Genomic DNA, 19,741 nt, shown 5'->3' with positions numbered 1-19,741 from the left:
GAGATCCAGCGCCGAGGGCCTTCTGGCGGTTCCCTCATTGCGAGAAGTGAGGCTACAGGGAACCAGACAGAGGGCCTTCTCGGTAGTGGCGCCCGACCTGTGGAACGCCCTCCCATCAGATGTCAAAGAGATAAAGAATTACCTGTCATTCAGAAGACATCTTAAGGCAGCCCTGTTCAGGGAAGTTTTTAATATGTAATGCTGTATTGTTTTTAACACTGATTGGGAGCCGCCCAGAGTGGCTGGGGAAACTCAGCCAGATGGGCGGGGTATAAATAATAAATTATTATAATAATAATAATAATAATAATAATAATAATAATAATTTATTATTTGTACCCAGCCAGATGGGCGGGGTACAAATAATAAATTATTATTATTATTATTATTATTATTATTAGTCTGAACTGATAGAGCCTCTGCACAAGTTACCGTATTGTTCGCACCAGACCATAAGACGCACCTAGTTTTTGGAGGAGGAAAACAAGGAAAAAAATATTCTGAATCCCAGAAGCCAGATCAGCAAGAGGGATCGCTGTGCAGTGAAAGCAGCAATCCCTCTTGCTGTTCTGGCTTCTGGGATAGCTGCGCAGCCTGCATTCGCTCCATAAGACGCACAGACAATTCCCCTTACTTTTTAGGAGGGAAAAAGTGAGTCTTATAGAGCGAAAAATACGGTATCTTCCTCATCTGCCTCTTTAGGCCTTTAGAAGCATCTCTGAAGAGAGAGGTTAGCCAAAAAATGTGCTATTGTGCTCCTCCCTCAACCAAGAGTTCAACCCAAGACATACTCTGTCTTGCCTCTTCCTCTATATGGAGGGGCTGATCTGGAACATAATTAGGTGTGGGGTTTTTTCCCCTAACACTCCCCCTCTCTGTAGGTGCTCCTGCGGCACTGATAAACAAGCTGTTTTATCCCCAGTCAAATTGACCGCTTGCTTCCACCGCAGGAACAGCACTGTTTGCAAACCACTGCTGACAAATACTGTGGGCAGCTAAAACGTTTGCGAACATGCTGTGACATCACAGCAGCTCAGCTAGTGGCTGTGGAGTCTTCGAGGCGAGAACCGGGGAACGGTCAAATTTTAGAAGCAGGGTAGGTAGATTCAAGACGGCTGTTCATTATCGTGACTCCACAGAGCTGCAGCGGATTACGCCGCAAATCGGACCGCGCTACAGGTTTGTTTGTTTTCCTTTTCGTAACCAGCTTCCTACAAAAACTGCCTGGACCCTGAGTTCCTGAAAGCGATTCCCATCATGAAAACGAGGAGTGGAATGCAGGTAGGTCCGAGTTTTGCAAACTGAATTCACACAGTTCATCTGTTGTTTGTTGCTACCGTTTCCATATTATAACTGTCTGAAACTATAGTTCAATTTGCTGATTGTTTAGAAAACACAAACCCGCAGTGTACCTTAAAGGTAAAGGGACCCCTAACCATTATGTCCGGTCGTGACCGCCTCTGGGGTTGCAGCGCTCATCTTGCTTTATTGGCTGAGGGAGCCGGTGTACAGTGTCTGGGTCATGTGGCCAGCAGGACTAAGCTGCTTCTGGCGAACCAGAGCAGCGCATGGAAACGCCATTTACCTTCCCGCCACAATGGTACCTATTGATCTACTTGTATTTTGACGTGCTTTCGAGCTGCTAGGTTGGCAGGAGCAGGGACTGAGCAACGGGAGCTCACCCCGTCGCGGGGATTCAAACTGCCGACCTTCTGATCGGCAAGTCCTAGGCTCTGTGGTTTAACCCACAGCGCCACCCGCGTCCCTTCAGTGCGCCTTAGTGCAACTCATTTAAATCTACTGCACTTTGAATGAAGACCTTTGCCACCAAATTTTCATGGAAAGTGGAGCTTCGTTTGTCCCAGCCAAGGTAAGAGTCATTACCCACCGAGCATTCCCTCTTATAAACAAAAAGGTCCCTTGAAAAAATAAATAAACAAAATAGTTCCACCTCCTTACTGAAACCCCCAGTGCACCCCAGTGCTGTTCATTTAATTCTACCGCACTTCCGTTAAAGACTCTTGTCACCAATCAGTTATTGGTTCTGGAGAATGTATTTTTGGATGGGCCCATGCTGGTGAGCGCTTTTTAGGGCCTGTTTTATTTTAGTTTATTTTTTATTTTTTTTAAAAAAAATATTGATAGAAGAAAAAAGAAAAAAACCACAAATACCAAATTACACACAAGAATAACCATAGACACATAATTTTCTTAGCAAACAATAAAACATAGAATCATAGAGTTGGAAGAGACCACAAGGGCCATCGAGTCCAACCCCGTGCCAAGCAGGAAACACCATCAGAGCACTCCTGACATATGGTTGTCAAGCCTCTGCTTAAAGACCTCCAAAGAAGGAGACTCCACCACACTCCTTGGCAGCAAATTCCACTGTCAAACAGCTCTCACTGTCAGGAAGTTCTTCCTAATGTTTAGGTGGAATCTTCTTTCTTGTAGTTTGGAACCATTGCTCCGTGTCCGCTTCTCTGGAGCAGCAGAAAACAACCTTTCTCCCTCCTCTATGTGACATCCTTTAATATATTTGAACATGGCTATCATATCACCCCTTAACCTCCTCTTCTCCAGGCTAAACATGCCCAGCTCCCTTAGCCGTTCCTCATAAGGCATCATTTCCAGGCCTTTGACCATTTTGGTTGCCCTCCTCTGGACACGTTCTAGTTTGTCAGTGTCCTTCTTGAACTGTGGTGCCCAGAACTGGACACAGTACTCCAGGCGAGGTCTGACCAGAGCAGAATACAGTGGCACTATTACTTCCCTTGATCTAGATGCTATACTCCTATTGATGCAGCCCAGAATTGCATTGGCTTTTTTAGCTGCCGCTTCACACTGTTGGCTCATGTCAAGTTTGTTGTCAACCAAGACTCCTAGATCCTTTTCACATGTACTGCTCTCAAGCCAGGTGTCCCCCATCTTGTATTTGTGCCTCTCATTTTTTTTGCCCAAGTGCAATACTTTACATTTCTCCCTGTTAAAATTCATCTTGTTTGTTTTGGCCCAGTTCTCTAATCTGTCAAGGTCGTTTTGAAGTGTGATCAGAATATTGGTCTTAACACTAAAGACCCAACCTCCCGTCTATTCCACATTTCAATTTCATATTACTTATTTCCAATACTTTTATCATAATTAAACTTATTCTTAATAAATCTAATTTCTTATATCTACCTTGCAACTATTACTGAAGTTCCTCGAATGCTGCAACAGAATTTAAACTACTATATTTATTTTTCAGATATTGTTTGAAAACCTGCCCATTTTGAAACAAATTCCTGTTTTGATTTATTCTTTATTTTTTTCTGATAGACCATCTAATTCGGCATATTCTGTCAGCTTTTGGATCCAATCTTTTTATCTTTTTATATGCGACGGCAGCAGCAAGAGTTTTGATTGCAGCAAAATGGAAGAGTAATGAAATCCCCTCTATACAAGGTTTAGGGCCTGTTTTAAAACCAACCTGTTTTTTTGTCCCTTCTCCGGCAGTTCTCCTGCGCCTCGCCCAGCCACAGCAACCCGGAGAACGCCTACGAAGTCTGGGTGTGCAACAGCGACGGTTACGTCGGGCAGGTTTGCCTCCTCAGCGTCAAAAAGGAGCCCATCGTCGAGGCCTGCATTGCCGTCTGTTCTGCCAGAATCCTCTGCATCGCCTCTGTGCCGGGCCTCAAGCGGACCTTCCGGTAAGGAAGTCGCCAGAAAAGGACTTGCCTGTGGGTGGTTTCATTTTTAGAACGTCGTGGCCCCTGGAAAGTGAACACATTGGTTCATGGCATAAGCCAGCTTTTCTCGACCTTGGTTCCACAGGTGTTCTTAAAACAACAACTCCCATCATCCCTAGCTAGCAGAACCAGTGGTCAGGGATGGTGGGAGGTGTAGTCCAGGAACTTCTGGTTGAGAAGGGCTGGCTTGTAAGATTTTGGGGGATCCAGAACCCGCTTCTGTCAGATAAACACACGTGTGCTGGTCCCAAGGGCGAACCGTGCGGTGAGGTCCGAGTTCAGTCCGAGGTCAAGGGTGCGGTATGGAGGCTGTCCGTCAAAGCTGAAGCTGGGTCCAAGGCGGGGAGTCGGGTGAGGGCAGGAACTCTGGCAGAAGAGCAGGATAGGGTGCCAGCAGGAACAGGCTACCAACAATGTTGCTCCCGCAACCTGGGACTGGGGATGGCCGGCTTTTATCTGCCCTGAGGCATAGGGCGGTCCCAGTCCACAGGTGATTCGCCTCTCCTGGCCTGGAGGTGAGCACTCCTCCTGCGGGAACTTAGTTCCCTCCGCCTCTCTGCCCTGAGCCTCTGCAGCTCAGGAGAGGCTGGAGGGTTACTGGACCCAGAAGCAACCTCAGCTTCATCTGACGGGGCTGAGAGTGGAGCACCTGCAGGCAATGGCTCCTCCATCACCTCAGGAGCCAGAGCAGACTCAGCTGGTGCCTGCACCTGAAGATCCAGCACAGGTGAGGACCCTTCAGGCTCAGGCCCCAGCCCCGGCTCAGCTGGTTCTGGAGGCGGGGACTCCTGTGCAGGCTGGGATTCCTCAGGTTCAGCCTCTGAGTCCGAATCCCAGGCCATCACAATGTGGCTGGAAGCCAGGGAGATGCGTCCTGCAGGAAACTGCTGAATTAGAATTTATTTATTGTCTGTTTATCGCATTTCTATCCTGCCTTTCCCCCAAGGAGATCAAGGCAGCCAACGTACCGTATTTTTCGCACCATAGGACGCACTGGACAATAGGACGCACCTTGTTTTAGAGGGGGGAGAACAAGAAAAAAAAATATCCCCCTCTCTGCCCAACACCCCTTCAGCGAAGCAGCAGGAGGCGCTGCGCAGAGAGGGGAAAAATTTTCCCTCTCTTGTTTTCCCGCTCTAAAACAAGGTGCCGCGCAGCTGTGGAGGCTCCTGCCATAGCCGCACGTCACCTCTCCAGCCGGGAGAGGGTCGTGGGGGGGCTTCTTTTGCCCCGCGCGCGCTCTCCCAGCTGGAGAGGTGACGCGCGGTTATAGAGGCTCCTTCCACAGCCGCGCGTCACCTCTCCAGCCGGGAGAGGGTCGCGGGGCTATGGCGTCTTCGCTCCATAGGACGCACACACATTTCCCCTTCATTTTTGAAGGGGAAAAAGTGCATCCTATAGAGCGAAAAATACGGTACATCTCTTCCTCCCTGTTTTATCTTTAGAGCCATAACAACAACTTTATGGAGCAGATAGATTAGGTTGAGAAGCAGTGACTGGCCCAAGATCACCCAGTGAACTCCACAGCCAAGCAGGAATTCGAACCCTGCTCTCCCAAGACCTAGTCCAACACAGTGGGGTCAGAACCTGTGGTTTGAATATCTGAAAGACCATGTCCTTCCCTACAGACCCTCTTGGGTATTAAAATAGGCAGAGGGGGCCCTTTTAGTAGTTCTGGCGCCCTTGGAAATGTGTTGGGGGGGGGAGAGATGTCCTGGACCCAGGAAATGATCCCTGCATTGTAGGGGGTTGGGCTAGATGATCCACAGGGTCTCTTCCAACTCTGCAATTCTATGATTCTCTTAAAGGGCATTTAGTTCTGTGCTTCCTGATTCCTGAAAGCAGCGAATCCCCAACTTCTGTAGTTCCTCTCCTCTCTTAGGCCTCTATCCTGGCATGTTTTGCTGTTCAGTGCAGAGACGCAGCTTCTCCGTTGTATCTTTTTCCCATGCCTTTTTGTTCGCATCTCTACCCCCATCGTTCTAACCAGACGCTGAGGTCCAGCTCCGAGGGCCTTCTGGCGGTTCCCTCCCTGCGAGAAGCGAAGTTACAGGGAACCAGGCAGAGGGCCTTCTCGGTGGTGGCGCCCTCCCTGTGGAATGCCCTCCCACCAGATGTCAAAAAGAACAACAACTACCAGACGTTTAGAAGACATCTGAAGGCAGCCCTGTTTAGGGAAGCTTTTAATGTTTAACAGACCACTGTATTTTATTTTTTTCAAAAAAATTTACTGATTTTCCAGAATTTTTAAACTAACAAAATAAATCGTAACTGTACTTAATCCAATCTTAGTAACATTGTTAGGTGAGTTCCTCAAATCCCCCTGGCTGAGTTTCAGTGTATATCATTGTAACAGTTTTTCCAAAACCAAGTTTCTCATAAAATTAACTTAATCACTTAACATCATTCTTTCTTTTCATTTTAACTTTAAACATATTATTTTCTAACATCCCATATTTAAATCCTAAGCCTGTCTGGTACTTGCAAGTTTTTCCAATTAAGTTATCTTAGCATGTTTAACTAAATAGTCTTTGAATTTCATCCATTCCTCCTGGTACTCCTCCTGCTTCTGGTCGCGGACTCTTCCAGTGAGGTCAGCTAGCTCCGAAAAGTCCATCATCTTCATCTGCCATTCCTCCACTGTTGGCACTTCTTGTGTTTTCCAATTCTTAGCTAACAAAATTCTAGATGCAGTTGTACCATATGAAAACAATCTAACATCTTTCTTGGGCAATTCCAGACCTATTATTCCAAGAAGAAAGGCCTCTGGTTTCTTAGTAAATGTATATTTCAACATTTTTTTCAGACCACTGTATTTTAATATTTCATTGGAAGCTGTCCAGAGTGGCTGGGGAAGCCCAGCCAGATGGGCGGGGTATAAATAATAAATTATTATATGATTATTATTATCTTCCCACCTCACTCTGCACTCAGGGAGCGCCCCGAATCTCTGGCCAGCCCTTCCTCCGAACCGGTTCACACATCGATGGACGAGTCTGGCCCCCAGCAGTGCTTGCATATCTCCATTTCCGGGTCTTCCCTGGAGCTCTCGGACCCAGTGGACAGCACCAACCGAGAACTGGTCCCCTTTGACAGCGACGACACGGATGATGAGTCCTCGCCGAGTCCTTCCGGCACCCTCCAGAGCCAAGCCAGCCACTCCACGATATCTTCCAGCTTCGGAAGTGAGTCGGACCATTCGCACAGCAATGCTGAGGGCTAGTAACTTGCCCCAAGCCTTGCCCCTTCCCCAGGTGCCCTTCTATCGCTGAGCATAATTTTGAACCCCAGCACCTCTCCTTTCCAAACCCAACTCTGCATCTATGCAGAGTGGCGTCCTAACAGTTCCTTTTTAGGAACATCTCTTCGACTTCCTTGTGAAATCTGGCAGAGTAGAAACATTTAAGCACGTGAATAAATTGCCGTTGGCGTCTTCGCTTCTGAGAAACAGACGTTTTCAGAAGGCTGTAAATGTCCCGGCGGTTGTTTTACACGGTAGCTGCTATTGCTTATTCAGCTCGCAAGTTCAGGAATGGCAATCAATGTTTCTAAGTTTTACGCGGAAAATAATATGACGTCTTCCAAGCGAAATAAGAGCCTCCCACTAAATGTTAATTGCTGTTATTATTATTTTCCTTTTCTTCTTTCGGAATATGCTGTCAATTCGGTGCAATAGGCTCCTTGGTGCAGCTTGCCACAAATAAACAATGACACCGCGCAGCAACGAGAGTACGAGCTCTCTTTAATACAGCAGCCCTCCCCCAGGTTATGAAGCCTTGCTGGCTGCTGCCAGTCAGAGCAGAGCTTCGTTTGACAGCTCCACGATTGGGCTCCCCAGATCCGGGCCCTTGCTTCACCCCACCCCAAAAGGCCTTGTCCCCAGAGCCTCATTCTGCCCTCTGTTGACAGGAACCTGTTGGTGGTGGCTCCCCAAACAGCCCTCGCCTTCAGTGGGCTCAGCAGGGTCTTCCATGGCAGCAGAGCTGAGTGGAGGAAGACCCCACCCACCCAATTCCGACCCCCTCCAGGAGTGTGGATGGAGGGTTTTAGGGTTGTCCCCTAAAACACAGTATCAAAATTCCAACTCTAAGGAAAGATGAAAACATTTAGCACCAAAAATGGGGAGCAACAGATAGAAATTCCTCTGACCTTTGGGCTTCCTGTTTTGCAGTAAACATGGCAAGCTGGCCTCTCTGGTGCTCGACGACCCCAGAGGGGTTCCAGAAGGAGATATTGGGGGGTTAAGAGCATGCTAGACTCCTTTGAGGACTGGTTATAAGAAATGTATAAAAGTCACAGCAGAAATTGGTAAATGAGCAGGTGATGCATAGGGAAAAGCGATGAGATTTTGAAATGCAAGTTAGAAATGTTGTCATACTGGGAGCGGCAAAGGAGGAAAGAAAATAGAGGGATCACCTGGGGGTTGGGAAGTCAGTTTTTAAGTTTGTATTGATTTGGAACACAATTCATTAAGAATTATGGGAAAGCAATAAAAAATAATTGGTAAAGAAAGAGAGAAATTCCTCAGAAATTCCTCAGACATAGTTCCAGCTTAACTAAATCTAGTTAAGTCTAGATTTAACAGTCTAGATTTAATGTGCATTTGGTAGCGAAGCTGACAAATAAATTGGGTTTAAAACTGAAAATGAACTGTTGGGTTTCAGTGACCAAGCCAGGGACCTTCCTTGAGTTTGAAGGTTCTTTGCTAGTTCCCTTCGCCTCTCGTTTTCCAGATGAGGAGATCCCGAGTTCTAAAGACGCAACGGCCGAGACAACCAGCTCGGAAGAGGAGCAGGACCCTGCTGGCTTCCTTCCCATTGCCACCACTTTCGCCCAGAACAGCGACAGCCCCATGGACGGCCGGGCGTTGAGGCGGTCAAGTCGAGGGTCATTCACCAGAGACAGCCTGGAGAACCTGCTGAGCCTTGACCCAGAGGCCTATCAAAGTTCCATGTGGCTGGGGACAGAAGATGGCTGGTAGGCAGACTGCGCCTTGAAATCTTTTTAGACTTTCTCTTTCTTTCTCCCTATTTGTTGTTGTTTAGTCATTTAGTCGTGTCCGGCTCTTCGTGACCCCCTGGACCAGAGCACGCCAGTCACCCCTGTCTTCCACTGCCTCCCGCAGTTTGGTCAAACTCATGCTGGTCGCTTCGAGAACACTGTCCAACCATCTTGTCCTCTGTCGTCCCCTTCTCCTTGCGCCCTCCATCTTTCCCAACATCAGGGTCTTTTCCAGGGAGTCTTCTCTTCTCATGAGGTGGCCAAAGTCCTGGAGCCTCAGCTTCAGGATCTGTCCTTCCAGTGAGCGCTCAGGGCTGATCTCCTTCAGAATGGAGAGGTTTGATCTTCTTGCAGTCCATGGGACTCTCAAGAGTCTCCTCCAGCACCATAATTCAAAAGCATCAATTCTTCGGCGATCAGCCTTCTTTATGATCTACCTCTCACTTCCATACATCATTACTGGGAAAACCATAGCTTTCACTATACGGACCTTTGTCGACAAGGTGATGTCTCTGCTTTTTAAGATGCTGTCTAGGTTTGTCATTGCTTTTCTCCCAAGAAGCAGGCGTCTTTTAATTTCGTGGCTGCTGTCACCATCTGCAGTGATCATGGAACCCAATAAAGTAAAATCCCTCACTTCCTCCATTTCCTCCCCTTCTATTTGCCAGGAGGTGGTGGGACCAGTGGCCAGTTCTCCCTGTATAACAAGCTAAAACTTGTCAGCTTTCGGCAAGCTCCCTTACCTACTGGTTTGGCTACTGTAATGTCATGGAATGTCGAAAGGCGTTCTGATACAGAGTGGGAAGGATCTGTCATCGAATATTGAAAGTCAGTGCTGTGTCTTTGGCAAATCCATAAGATCTCTTTGGCCACAGGCCTGCAGCCAAGGGAGGCTAGATTCCAGGAATTTATATTTCAAAAGCAGAGTCATCTTCTTTGGCAATCACTTGTAGCCGATTAAGATTGTCTTTCATGAACACGGTTCATAAGTGGCTGTGGAGGCCAATTCTGGATCCACACACCCTTCCACAGTGGGGACATTGGTTTCTGGGCGGGAGTTGATCACGGTGTGGATTTGCCAAGCGTCCCTTCCTCTTAGCATGTTTCTCCCTTGCGTCCTGAGTTCGAGTGTCTTCAAAGCCCCTGACACCTTTGGTAAAGGCTGTTCTCCAACTGGAGCACTCGCAGGCCAGTGTTTCCCAATTGTTGGTGTTTGTACTACATTTTTTTAAGATTTGCCTTGAGACAATCTTTAAATCTTTTTCATTGACCACCAGCATTATGCTTTCCACTTTCAAGTTTGTAATAGAGTAGTTGCTTTGGAAGACGATAATCAGGCATCCGAACAGCATGACCAGTCCAATGAAGTTGATGTTGAAGACTCATCACTTCGACACAGCTGATCTTTGATTCTTGCAATACACTAGCATTAGTTTGCTAAGTCAGCAAAGTACTGATTTTTTTCTCCCTACGAACCAGCCAGAGTCTCATTCCTGCTTCCATTCTCTTTGATTTGCAGCATCCATGTCTACCAATCTTCGGACAACATCCGAAACAGGAAGAATAGCATGAAGATGCAACATTCGGCCTCTGTGACCTGCATTTTGTAAGTGGAGCTTCACGCAGGGTGTACTGAAATGCAGAATGTATGATAAGTGAGCACAGAATCCAGCTTCTTGAGAAACTCAGCTTTCGTTTTAAAGCACCATTTCAGTCCACAGGGCTGAAAATCTTGTGTGCAAAACGGTTTGCTTAAATTGCAAAATCCAAAAGTTGCTGAATACAATTTTCAGTAGTGAGGCAATGGGGGGGTTCAGGGTCCTTGTCCCACCCTCGACTAGCAAAAACCAGAACAAATTATTTTTTTAAAGCAGTAAATGAGGATGTTCATATTTAGTCATGTGAGCCCTCACCTTCAAGATGAAGGGGTACAGCCCAGACGCAGGTCTTGCTAAGGTCTTGGCCTTCCTGTTCACCGTCATGTGACTTTGCTGCTGGGTTAATCGTACCAAGAAGCACATATTGTACCGTATTGGCCTGAATATAAGCCTCACTTTTCCCCCAAATTCCGACTGTGAAATATTAAAGCGCTGCTTAAATTTGTGACCTTACAAAAATTGGCTTTTACGATATTGCTGCTAAAACAGACATATGGTTAAATGGAACGGGTGTGACTGCCTGCGGGATTTTAATGGAGTGGCTTATATTGTATTGTCTTTTCCCCCCTTGAATTTTAAAGGTGAGGCTTATATTCGGGTGTGCCTTACCGTATTTTTCATCCCATAGGACGCTCCGTCCCATAGGATGCACCTAGTTTTTTTGGGGGGGGGGGAAATAAAGGGATTTTTTTTTTCCTTTATTTCCCCCCAAAACCAGGTCGGGGAAACCGAACCAGGTCGAGGAACAGTGGGATGGCGGCGCTGCGCCTCCCCGCTGTCCCCCGAGCTTGTGGGGCTGGCCGATGTCTGCCCGGCGCGCGGGGTGCTCTGCTTCACGGCGCCATGCGCGCCGGGCGGCAGGCTGCTATCCGCAGCGTGGGGAGCCCTGCGGTGAACTCCTGCAGGGCTCCCCACGCTGCGGATGTCTGCCCAGCGCGAGGGGCACTCTGCTTCAGGGCGCCCCTTGCTCCGGGAAGCAGGCTGCTATCCGCAGCCTAGACAGCCCTGCGGGAGTTCCCTGCGGGAGTTCCCTGCGAAAGCCTGCATTCGCCCCATAGGACGCACCCAGATTTCCCCTTCATTTTTGGAGGGGGAAAAGTGCATCCTATAGGGCGAAAAATACGGTATATCCGGGCCAATACGGTATTTACTTCTGCAAAACTAAGCAGTTGCTAAAGTTAAAGTGATGGAGACGAGGAAGCATCTACCCCAGGGCAATCTCGCCCTCCTCCCTCTAGCATCAAACGGAGATGGGTGGAAAACATTTGCGATGGCACTTGCTCCCCGATCGCAGAATGACTAAACTCTGAATCAGTTAGTTCACATGGGGAATTAATGCTTTTAAGCACAAAGGTGTCCCCCCAATATTAATCACCGTTCGTGATTAAATTAGGAGTTGCTGTATCAGTGTGGACACAGGTGATCCTGATTTTTGCTTAGCCCGCAGAGGAGCTTAAGGTCCATGAATAATCATAGTTTAGAGGTCCCTGGCCCTAAGGAAGTCAGATTATCCTCCACCAGGGCCAGGGCCTTCTCAGTGATGGCTCCGCCCTTGTGGAATTCTCTGTCCCATGAGACCAGGGCCCTTCAGGATTTAACCTCCTTCCGCCGGGCCTGTAAGACAGAGCTATTCCGCCTGGCCTTTAATTTGAATTCAGCCTGATCTTTTATTTCCCTTCTCTTCCCTTCCCCTCCCCTTTTATGAAGATCACCCGCTCTGAGACCCCACAGCTAATTCTCCCCTGGCCTCCTCACCGGCCCAAGTAGGACAAATTCAGCCAGCCGGCCCTGGTGACTATCTAATGCTCTATTAGATGGATTTCCCCCAAATTGATTTCTGAACTTTGAATTTTATTGCTATTCATGTTTTTATACTGTATTTTATGCTGCTTTTACAATTAAGTGTTTTAAATTTGTTGTTAGCCGCCCTGAGCCCGGTTTTTGAACCGGGAAAGGCGGGGTATAAATAAAAAATTTTTATTATTATTATTTTTATTATTGTGCCACTCATTTGATTTCCAGCTGACGTTGCAAAGCCCGTTGCTTCTCCCCCACAGGTATCTAGATAACCAGGTGTTTGTATCGCTGGCTAATGGAGAGCTCGTTGCCTACCAGAGAGAAGCTGGTGAGTTATTTGAGTGAAGATGCTTTCAGGAAGGCTCTAATGTTGGAAATGAGAGCGGCTGTAGCAAAACACCTACCGTATTTTTCGATCTATAAGACGCACTTTTCCCCTCTTAAAAAGTAAGGGGAAATGTGTGTGCGTCTTATGGAGCGAACACAGGCTGCGCGGCTATCCCAGAAGCCAGGGGAGTGAGAGGGAGCGCTGCGCATTGCTCCCACTTGCTGTTCTAGCTTCTGACTTAGCCCCTCTGTCCCTTCCTCCACCTCATGGAAAAACCCCCAAGAGCCGTGCTCCCTTTCACGAGCCGCGTGGAGCGTGTGTGCGGCTCTTGGGGGCTTTTCCCCGAGGAGGGAGAAGGGCAGCTCGTGAAAGGGAGCGCTGAGCAGAGCCTGGGGTGTATACAGATGACAATAAAGATATTATTATTATTATTATTATTATTATTATTATTATTATTATACAGGTTCTGCTCAGCGCTCCCTTTAAAGAATATTTTTTTCTTGCATTCCCCCTCTAAAAACTAGGTGCGTCTTATGGTCAGGTGCATCTTATGGCGCGAAAAATACGGTGCCCGGCCACTTGGCTGCATAGGAGGAGTTGCTGTGACCCTCTGGGCCTTAAAGTCACAGGCTTAGAGAGCAAGCAGTGACAAAAGGTTTAAAAACCTTTGTGCGAATGCTCGCTGGAGCTTGTAGCAGTGCTTGGTGGGAGTAGCCCATCCCCGGACACACTGAGGAACCTGTAGAAGCTTCCAAGGGCACCCTGGCGCCCATGGGCACTGGGTTGCCAACCCCTGCTGTAGAATGAGCCGGTAGACCGGACTGGGTGGGATAATCACATTTTGGAGCGCCCCTCTATGCCACAAACTTTCAAATGGAAAACCAACGTAGCAGGTGAAGAGGCAAAATGGGATCTTTCTCCCTGGCGCGCTAGTTTTCTGTTGTGGGGAATTTTCACGTGGCTGCAATCTCAGAGCTGGAACCCACCAGCCAGAGTCCAAGCCCTTTCTGCCCTCTTAGCATTTTATAACACTCCATTCTCTCTCTTTTTTAAAAATAATAATTTTTATTTGTTTTTACAAGTGTTATAACAATACCAAGCGAATATCCATATTAAGAGATTTCTCTAAAGCTCTAGACTTCCCACCATGGGTCCTATTGTCATCATTTTCAGCTGCATTTTATTTCATCATCCATATTTTAAGTCTGTCCATATTATCCAGCGTATTTGTTACATTACAAGTGTTGTTAAAATCCTGCTAACGTTTTCATTTGCCTACAGTGAATTATAAATATTTCCCATTCTTTCTTGGAACTTTTGTCTTCTTGGTTCCTAAGCCTTCCGGTCAGTTTTGCCATTTCGGCGTAGTCCAACAGCTTAATTTGCCATTCTTCTCTGGTAGGGACTTTATCTTCTTTCCATCTCTGGGCTAATAGCATCCCTTGCATACATGAAAAGTCTTTTCCGCTCCTTTGGAATCTCGGTCCCCTCCATTCTCACCTTATTTTCCGGCATGTTTAAATTCAGTGAAGGAGAAGAGAATCCTCTGACATCTTCTTTCCCCATCTCCCTTCTCTCTCTCTCTTTTCCAGGACGCTTTTGGGACGCTCAGAACTCCAAATCCCTCTCTCTGGGCTCTCCCGGCAGCCCTGTGACCAAAATGGTGGCCGTGGGCGGCAAGCTTTGGTGCGGATGCCAGAACCGTGTCGTCGTCCTTAGCACATCTTCGTTGCAACAGGAGGTACGGAGGAAACAAGGAGAGTCGTTAGTTTTTTTTCAGTCCTATAAGGGAGCGACAAAAGAACGCAACAAGTTTTAACATGGTGTTGCTCCAAACTGGGCTCTTTCTCCCACATTCCTAACAACGGGCCCCCTGCTTCCATTGTTCCTGCACACTTAATTTATACCAAGTTCTAGGAGAAGGGGGTTCAGAAATACTCTCCAGTGACAATGTGTCAGCTGGCTGCCCTGTCACGATTCCCACCCACCCACTTTCTTCTAACACGTCCCAACTCCTTTGTTTGTCTATCTCTGCGCTGTGACATCAATAATAAATACAGTGGTGCCCCGCAAGACGAATGCCTCACAAGACGGAAAAACCCGCTAGACGAAAGGGTTTTCCGTTTTGGAGGTGCTTCGCAAAACGAATTTCCTATGGGCTTGCTTCGCAAGACGAAAATGTCTTGCGAGTTCCTGCGGGGGTTTTTTGCTTCCCCCCCCCCTTTTATCTAAGCCGCTAAGCCACTTATCAGCTGATCTGCTAAGCCGCTTAACAGCTGATCTGCTAAGCCGCTTATCAGCTGATCCGCTAAGCCGCTTATCAGCTGATCTGCTAAGCCCCTAAGCCGCTAATAGCGCTAATCCGCTAAGCCGCTAATGGGCTTGCTTCGCAAGACGAAAAAACCGCAAGACGAAGAGACCCGCGGAACGGATTCTTTTCGTCTTGCGAGGCACCACTGTAATAAAAATAATTTTTTATTTGTATCCCGCCCTCCCTGGCCAAAGCTGGGCTCAGCGGCTAACAACAAGTAAAAATAGCACAGTGTACATAAAATCACACAGTCAATTAATTAAAATACATTTTAAAATCAATTCAGAATCGAATTAATGACAACCATTGGGTTAGAGTTCTATGAGGTTTACAGAAGGAGAGCGTCAGACTGTGCCTTGGCCAAAGGCCTAGTGGAACAGCTCCGTCTTGCAGGCCCTGCAGAAAATGTCAAGTCCCACAGGGCCCTAGTCCCTTGTGACAGAGCATTCCACCAGATCGGGGCCACGACCGAAAAAGCCCTGGCACTGGTTGAGGCCAGCCTAACCTCCCTATGGCTCAGGATCTCCAATATGTTTTTATTTGAAGACCTCCGTGGGACATACCAGGAGAGGTGGTCCCGTAGGTACGAGGGTCCTAGGCCGTATAGGGCTTTAAAGGTTAAAACCAGCACCTTGAACCTGATCCTGTACTCCACTGGGAGCCAGTGCAGCTGGTATAGCACTGGGTGAATGTGATCCTGCAGCAAGGACCCCATGAGGCGGCTCGCCGCAGCATTCTGCACCTGCTGGAGTTTCTGGGTCAGTCTCAAGGGCAGCCCCACGTAGAGCAAGTTACAATAATCCAGTCTGGAGGTGACCGTCGCGTGGATCACAGTGGCTAAGTCAGGGCGAGAGAGGTAAGGAGCCAACTGCTTAGTTTGGTGGAGGTGGAAAAATGCCGCCTTTGTTATAGCTGCAACCTGCGCCTCCATAGAAAGGAAGGTGTTGAAGATTACACCCAAACTCTTAATGGACGGTGCTGGCACTAATTGCGCCCCTGCAAGAGATGGGAGTTGCCCCCCCAATCCCAAATCATCCCTACCCAGTCAAAGGACCTCTGTCTTCGAAGGATTTAACTTCAACCGGCTCCCATGTAACCATCCAGCCACAGCTTCCAGACATCTGGTCAGTGTGTCTGGGGCCAAGTCAGGATGGCCAGCCATCAACAGATAGAGTTGGGTGTCATCGGCATACTGATGGCAACCCAGCCCAAAACTCTGGACAAGCTGGGCGAGGGGGCGCATAAAGATGTTAAAAAGCATCGGGGAGAGTATCACACCCTGTGGCACTCCACACACTGAGTGGTGCAACAACAGTTCCCCCCCAAGCGCCACCTTCTGTCCCCGACCCGAAAGGAACGAGCGCAGCCATTGAAGGACTGTGCCCTGGATCCCCACGTCGGCGAGGTGGTGGTCCAGGAGTTCGTGATCGACCATGTTGAAGGCTGCTGACAGGTCTAAAAGAATCAGCAGCCCCGACCCGCCTCGATCCAGCTGCCTGCGGAGATCATCTTTTAGGGTGACCAGAGCCGTCTCAGTCCCATGACCAGAGCGGAAGCTGGACTGGAATGGATCCAGAGCCGATGTTTCAGCCAGAAATCCACCAAGTTGTTCAGCAACCGCCGCAAAGCCCCGCTGTAAATCAAACTGTCTCCCTCTTCTCCTGCAGCGTCGGTAGAAAGGGGTGTGTGTCCTCCTCCTCCATCTCGTCCTGTTGAGTCCTATCCCTGACACTGGGTTACCCCAGCTGCCCTTTGGGCGGCTTCCCACAGAATAGAAAAAACACAGTGAAACAGCAAACATGGACCACTTTGAGATAAGCAGCTCAGTGAGTGTGGTTGTGCTGGTCCCGGGGGGGGGGGTGTTACCGTGAGGCGTGGTCAAAGTCCGGTCCTGGGCTGAGGGTCTGGAGACTGTCCACCAAGGGGGAAGCAGGGTCCAAAGCAAGAAGCTGGGCGTGGTCGGGAACTCCGGAAAAACAGGTTCTTTGTGTTGGCGGAAACAGGTTTCCAAGTCGTTGCTCCCGCAACCTGGGACTGGGCTGACTGGCCTTTATCTCCTCTGGGGCCTAGGGCGGTCCTGGCCCACAGGTGACTCAACTTTCCTGGCCTTAAGGCGAGTACTCCTCCTGGGAGAAACCAGTTCCCTCCGCCTCTCTGCCCTGAGCCTCTGTAGTTCAGGAGAGGCTGGAGGGTTACTGGACCCAGAGGCAACCTCAGCTTCCCCTGACAGGGCGGGGAGAGGAGCACCTGCAGGCAATGGGTCCTCAATCACCTCCGGAACCAGAGTGGATTCACCTGGTGCTTGCTCCTGAGGATCCGGCACAAGTGCAGGCCCTTCAGATTCAAGCCCCTGCCCCAGCTCAGCCGGCCCTGGAGGCGGGGACTCCTGTGCAGGCTGGGATTCCTCCGGTTCAGCCTCTGAATCAGATTCCCAGGCCATCACACCAGTTCAAGGGGGACCCGGTTCCCTGGACCGCAACGCCCCACTAGCTGCCACCATCTCAGGTCAGGTTTCTGCACTGGGGGGAAACCCTGGGAGAAGTGGTCCCCCGTTCAGAGCGTCGGGGATTCCCTCTGTTCCACACGACTTCAGCCTGACCTCTTCTCTTCCCCAGCACTGCTTTCACGTCGGGCAGGACAGCAACCGCAGCCTCAGCTGCATGGTGAGCTCCTCGGCGGGCGTCTGGGTCACCCTTCAGGGCAGCGCCCAGGTGAGGCTCTACCACCCTTCCAGCTACGACCAGCTGGCCGAAGTGGACGTCACGCCTCCGGTCCACAAGATGTTGGCAGGTGAGAGACCCAGCGCTTTGGCAAGTCCTGGTGTCACGATCTCAGGCAGGCAAGCACACTCCGATCAGAATTAATGAGTCTCTGGCAGTTTTAGGGCATGTTTATTTACAATTTACATCCCTGCCTGCTGCTCTCTGCTACGAGTTGGTCGCTCTGAGTCTCTGCCCCTTTCGCAGCGCAAAGGGCGCCAAAGTCCAATCCTTCCTCCCTTGTACTTCTGTTGCATTTTAACCCTTTCAGGTCTTCTGGTTCGGGGAGAAGGTGGGTAGACACCCCCCCCCCCCCGTTATCAAACGAAGATCCCTCCAAATGCTGCCACCCTCCTGGTTGCATAGCAACACCCTCAATGTCATCTATCTCCTTCCCTCCCTCTGCCTGCAAGCTTTCTGAGTTCTGCTCTATCTGAGTCTGGGAACTCTCGATGAAGGAGGCTCAAACTAACCCACTCCTGCTCTGTCTGCATTTCCTCGTCTCCAGAGTCAGACTCTGGCTCCCTATGGAACGGCATTCCTTCATCTCCAGAGTCAGCCTCTTCCCAGGCGTTTGATTCAGCCGCGTCTCTTGACACCTGAGAATGACTCAGAGGTGCCTAGTTTTGTAAGACTCTGGTGAGATGGATGTAACTCGCAGGAAGAGGTTGACTAAGGGTGACATTTTCATGGTTGGTGGGAAATCCTGCTAGGTCCCCACCCCCTCTGCTAATCGTGGTTTTGCCTTCCCCCTCTAGCACCAGGCTTGGAAATATAAGAAACTGTCCTATATTGAATAAGACCATTGGTCCTTTTGGCTCAGCCTTTCCCAAAGTGGTCTCCCCGCCTGATGCTTCAGACTACAACTCCTGTGGGAGTTATAGTTTCCAAAACATTTGGAGGGCACCAGGTTGGGGAAGCCTGGTCTTCTTTGACTGGCAATGGCTGTGCAGGGTTCATTCAAGGTAGATGCTGTACCTTTGAGCTACAGATTCTTGGCTCTTGAGGTGCAGTAAGTGTCTAAAACAGGGTTCCCCAAACTTGGGTCTTCAGCTGCTTTTTGGACTACAACTCCCATCATCCCTAGCTAGCAGGACCAGTAGTCAGGGATGGTGGGAATTGTAGTCCCAAAACGGCTGGGGACCCCGAGTTTGGGAAACTCTGGTCTAGAGTAAACTCAGGGAAACAGTTATAGGAGCCAAAAACTGAACTGGGTTGAAGTCAGAATGCCGTACATTTGTGAAAATATCTCCTGGGTAGCCAACGAAATGTCGCAGCTGAGAGCTAAGTAGAGCGTTGGGCTTAGAGCAATCAGTAAAAGGTAAAGGGACCCCTGACCATTAGGTCCAGTCGTGACCAACTCTGGGGTTGCGGCGCTCATCTCGCTTTACTGGCCGAGGAAGCCGGCGTACAGCTTCCGGGTCATGTGGCCAGCATGACTAAGCCGCTTCTGGCGAACCAGAGCAGCGCACGGAAACGCCATTTACCTTCCCGCCAGAGCGATACCTATTTATCAGCTTGCACTTTGACATGCTTTCAAACTGCTAGGTTGGCAGGAGCAGGGACCGAGAAATGGGAGCCCACCCCATCGCAGGGATTCAAACCGCCGACCTTCTGATTGGCAAGTCCTAGGCTCAGTGGTTTAACCCACAGCGCCACCTGGGTTCAAATTCTCAAATAGCCATGGAAGCGTGTGACCCATCCTGGCAGTCACTGTCTCCCATCCTGGCCTACCTCGCAGGGATATTGTGGGGAGGGAAACCCCTTTTGCAGTCATTTGGAGCTCCTTGTATCTCTGAGGATGCTAAACTGGTAGTCAGCCAATCTCTGGTTGGAATTTCTGGGGGTGAAGCAGCATAAAGGATGAGAAGAAAACCACCCAAACGAAACATAAAAAGAGGATAATTTGATTTTATAACATGGTACGGCCAACATGTTTTGCCTTGTCGCACGCCTTCTGAATAGTTTCTATCCAAGAGCTCTGATTGCACTAAACAATGATCTCAGGGCCAGTTGTAAGAAATAGCAAGCAGTGAGTAGTAAGGAATGAGATAGGTTTTAGGTTATGCTATGCTTCTGATAGGTTGTGTTATATTCTGGATTATGTATGTTTTAATAGATTATGTCTGAATAGGATGAGAGTGTTGGAGATACGTGCA

The 19,741-nt window shown here is 48.9% G+C and overlaps 1 protein-coding gene across 1 annotated transcript in view; it reads left to right on the top strand.

Moving 5' to 3' along the window:
* Positions 1 to 19,741, top strand: part of ARHGEF17 (Rho guanine nucleotide exchange factor 17) — a 202,421-nt gene that overhangs the window by 167,347 nt on the left and 15,333 nt on the right. The window contains exons 12-19 of the mRNA XM_079973253.1: positions 1,208 to 1,281; positions 3,496 to 3,689; positions 6,663 to 6,913; positions 8,462 to 8,705; positions 10,249 to 10,335; positions 12,445 to 12,512; positions 14,105 to 14,253; positions 17,439 to 17,613. Coding sequence (XP_079829379.1) covers positions 1,208 to 1,281; positions 3,496 to 3,689; positions 6,663 to 6,913; positions 8,462 to 8,705; positions 10,249 to 10,335; positions 12,445 to 12,512; positions 14,105 to 14,253; positions 17,439 to 17,613 — 1,242 coding nt within the window. The remainder of the gene's footprint in view (positions 1 to 1,207; positions 1,282 to 3,495; positions 3,690 to 6,662; positions 6,914 to 8,461; positions 8,706 to 10,248; positions 10,336 to 12,444; positions 12,513 to 14,104; positions 14,254 to 17,438; positions 17,614 to 19,741) is intronic.

This window comes from Podarcis cretensis (assembly GCF_951804945.1).
Source record: "Podarcis cretensis genome assembly, chromosome: 4".
NCBI classification, from domain to species: Eukaryota; Metazoa; Chordata; class Lepidosauria; order Squamata; family Lacertidae; genus Podarcis; species Podarcis cretensis.
The sequence above is the reverse complement of the archived record's forward strand: the minus strand, read 5'-3'. Positions and strand labels throughout refer to the sequence as shown.